We start from the raw sequence: 3,774 nt of genomic DNA, 5'->3' as shown, positions 1-3,774 counted from the left end.
AAGAGAAATTTTGAAGATAACATCACACGAATTTACACAAAACGCGTGAATCCAAGGTCAAAGCTACTCGACTCGATTAAGATGGTTTTGCAATTAGCTAAAAATCGACTCGACTGAGTATTACCAACTTCCTAGTTACTGTGTATCCAGGAAATGAAGTACGCGGTAAATAACTCAATCGAAGCTCCACAGATTATTCTTGACAAACAGTACTTCAGATTTCATTTTGTTGACAAAAAGAAAGAACATTGCACAGTATTGCACGGAACGCGTAGCGACTAGCGAGTCTGAAAACTGAAAGGGACAAACAACATCACCAAACCCTCGCTCCGCCGTGCCCGTGCGAGCAACGCCGGGGAGCGAGCGACCCAGCCGAGATCGGGAAATTCCCCCCAATCTCCCTATCCCCTCCGCCGCATGGATCCGGCCGCCGAACCGCCGGCGCCGGCGGCCACCTCCGCCGCCGCCGCCACCATCCTCGACACCCTAGGCGAGGAGGTGCTCGCCGTGATGTCCCCGGTCTCCATCTGCATGGCCCTCGTCGTCCTCCTCATCTCGCTGCTGGCGCCGCCTGCCTCCTCTCCCTCCGCCCCTCCCCCCGTCACCGCCGCCACGCTCGTCTACCTCGAGTCCCCCTCCGACTCCGCGGGGCAGAAGCTCGTCGGCGCGCTCCTCGACGCCGCCGTCTTCGTCGTCCTCGTCGCGCTCGTCACCTTCGTCCTCGTCGCGCTCTACTACTACCGCTGCACCGGCTGCCTCAAGAACTACATGCGCTTCTCCGCCTTCTTCGTCCTCTTCTCCATGGGCGGGGGCATCGCCGTCGCCGCCCTCCGCCGCCTCGACGCCCCGCTCGACGCGCCCACCGCGCTCCTGCTCCTCTTCAACGCCTCCGCCGTCGGCGTCCTCTCGGTGTTCGCATCCGCGGTGCCCATCCTCGTACGCCAGGGCTACATGGTCGCGCTCGCCGTCATCGTCGCAGCCTGGCTCTCCAGGCTCCCGGAGTGGACCACCTGGATCATGCTCGTCGCGCTCGCCCTCTACGACCTCGTCGCAGTGCTCGCGCCAAGGGGCCCGCTCAGGATGCTTGTGGAGCTGGCCTCCTCCAGGGACGATGAGCTACCGGCGCTCATCTACGAATCGCGCCCAACTGTAGGTCCACCTGAGAGTTCATCCTCCTATGCTCCGGGAGTGTGGTCCGAGGAGATGCAGCCGGCCAATTCTGGCCGATCGGGTGCAAGCCAGTATGCCAGGGTGGGTCAGCAGGATGATATGGCTCCTGCCATGGTGGAAATGAGGGATCTTGGTGGAAGACGCTCAAGAGAAATGGCTCGCCCAAGTGGTGATTCCACATTTCAAATCGAAGGGGGGATGCCGACCGCGGCAACAACACAGACATCAAATCAAGTTGTGCAACCCCAGCACGCTGTCATTCAGATTGAGCAGCGTGTGGAAGAAGAAACAGCTCCATTGGTGTCAGCTGCATCTGCCAACAGTTCAGTCCCTACCCAGGAGCAAAGACAAGTTTCATCATCAGAACCTCCCGATGATGAGTTTGAGATGTTTGAGTCAAGCAGGGGAATCAAGCTTGGACTCGGTGATTTCGTCTTCTACAGTGTGCTTGTGGGGAGGGCGGCCATGTACGATCTGATGACGGTGTATGCGTGCTACCTTGCCATCATCGCTGGGCTTGGATGCACCCTCATCTTGCTCTCCATATGCAGGCATGCATTGCCTGCTCTCCCCATCTCTATCATGCTCGGAGTTGTGTTCTACTTCTTGACACGGTTGCTCATGGAGCCATTCGTGGTCGGCGCTTCGACCAATTTGGTCATGTTCTGAGTTCTGACTGATGTTTAGTTGCCATTGTTAGATGTGTGTTGAGTGGGAACGAAAATGAGGAATCTGTTGGTATGGCTACTTACTTTGTTGGTCGCGTCTCATAGACGGTCGTCATATAATCATGACTAGGAGATGTCACAAAATTGAGATTTTAGACTCTGTCAGGCAGTATCAGTTCATGAGACATTGATCAACCCATGCCTTGTCGTATAGTTCTCTATCAACATGATGTGGCATTTGAGAAGCCAAGTTTTGTGTTCCAGTTTCATTATTTATTCTTGCATTCTTCTTGTTTTTCTGTCTGAGATTAGTGTTCAAGTTCATTGTTTTTCAGTTTCATTTTTTATTCATACGTTCTTCTTATTTTCTGGTGTTTTCCTCCTGAAGATTAGTGATAAAGTAATTGATCATGTTCAGTTGATCGGTCTGCAGTTGCTTTTTCTTCTTTTCCCACCTGTTACCTTGGATTTTATTGTTACTATTTCTTACAAAGATGATGAACTTATCAAGTACTAAAATGTACCATTTTGAAACCATTTATGGGCAATACTTTACCTAACTATCCCAGAAGTTGTTTTCAAGGCTCCTGGGTACAGCCCTTGGTAAAATCTTAATGTTTCTCATTTGATTCTACGATTAACCATACTCTGATGTACATGAGTTGGCGAGGTCGAGTTTTTGTTTATTGTAGTAAACATACCATGTAACTTCTTATGTTCAAATTCTGTGACATATAGATATCAATCAACCAGTATCATTTTTTACTTTCGTGATGAGTAAAAAGAGTAGAAGCTTTTGTTAGTTTGAGGACTGGAGCATGTAGGCGCTTGTTTTACATTTTGCTCTGTTTTTTGTTATCAATGTTCGGGAGCAGTCATCTAGTTTTTTTTAAAGTTGTATGAGTGATTACATGACATGCTTCATTCTTTGTGTGCCCTTGCATATATTCGGTACTTTCCTGGGCGAGCAAACTTCAGGTTTCTGAAATGGGCGTGTGCAACTTGAGATGTACGCATTCTTTATACTCCAGTCGTGCAACTTGAGATGTCTCAGCAACACATTCGTCCATCCATTTACGAAAGGAAAAAAATAATGGCGTCATTTTGATGTCGAACTTCATTTGCTGCTTAGAACAGTTCGCTTTCAAATGTGGCTCGTGTTGATGGTATTTTGATATATATAATGGCTGTTATCCAATGGTCTAGCAACCATGGACAGCCCGTGATTCTCCCATTCTTCTTACTTGCTCCTGACCTATGGAAGGAAGCTGTGTCGAAGATATTCTCCCGACGAGCTGATGATGACATTGTTGAGTTTGTGTGAGGCGGAAGTCCTCCCCTTACCAGGACGTTGGTTGAGGCAATTTACCCTTAGCAGCTGACGTAGAGGGACATGAGAACGGTTGATGCAGATGGTCTCTCGAGATGCTGTGTGGACGGCCCCATGAGAGCCGCATCTTAACACAGCCGTTGCCAAGAGACGAACCTGTTGCGCCTCAGCTCTAAGCTCTCTGGACTGCCATTTTCTTGGCACAACTGCATGCAGTAACTCAACACTCAACATTTTCCACACATGTGACACTCAACAGGGAACAAAGCAAATTTAAGCATGGTTGATCAAATGCAGCGAACTAGAGCAGCAGGAAATAACCGAGAAGAGAATCACAGCTTCTGCAGTTCAAATGGCCACCGAAACCAAGTCACACTTCCAGTACAAGCTAGTGTTCCATCCATGCCATGGAGAGCTTAAAACAAAGTAATCGATAGTGTTCACCCAGCACTTGGATCAATCCATCCGATAATTAAAGACATATTAAGCTACTTTGCGGGAACAAGTATGTCATCAGGACGGACCATATCATGTCCGATGCACCCGCTCCATAACTTGAATTGAGCATTACACCTGCCACCTGGACCAAAAGGATATTTTGACACA

The 3,774-nt window shown here is 49.3% G+C and overlaps 1 protein-coding gene across 1 annotated transcript; it reads left to right on the top strand.

Annotated features, from left to right (window-relative positions):
- The first annotated feature begins 276 nt into the window (after positions 1–276).
- Positions 277–2,189, top strand: LOC127342520 (presenilin-like protein At1g08700). Its single transcript, XM_051368481.2, has one exon. The coding sequence runs from the start codon at positions 418–420 to the stop codon at positions 1,837–1,839; it is 1,422 nt and encodes a 473-aa protein (XP_051224441.1). The 5' UTR covers positions 277–417; the 3' UTR covers positions 1,840–2,189.
- Positions 2,190–3,774: the final 1,585 nt, after the last annotated feature.

This window comes from Lolium perenne, chromosome 3 (genome assembly GCF_019359855.2).
Source record: "Lolium perenne isolate Kyuss_39 chromosome 3, Kyuss_2.0, whole genome shotgun sequence".
In the NCBI taxonomy this organism is placed as follows: domain Eukaryota; kingdom Viridiplantae; phylum Streptophyta; class Magnoliopsida; order Poales; family Poaceae; genus Lolium; species Lolium perenne.
Note: the sequence above shows the minus strand (reverse complement) of the source record. Positions and strands in the feature narration are given on the sequence as shown.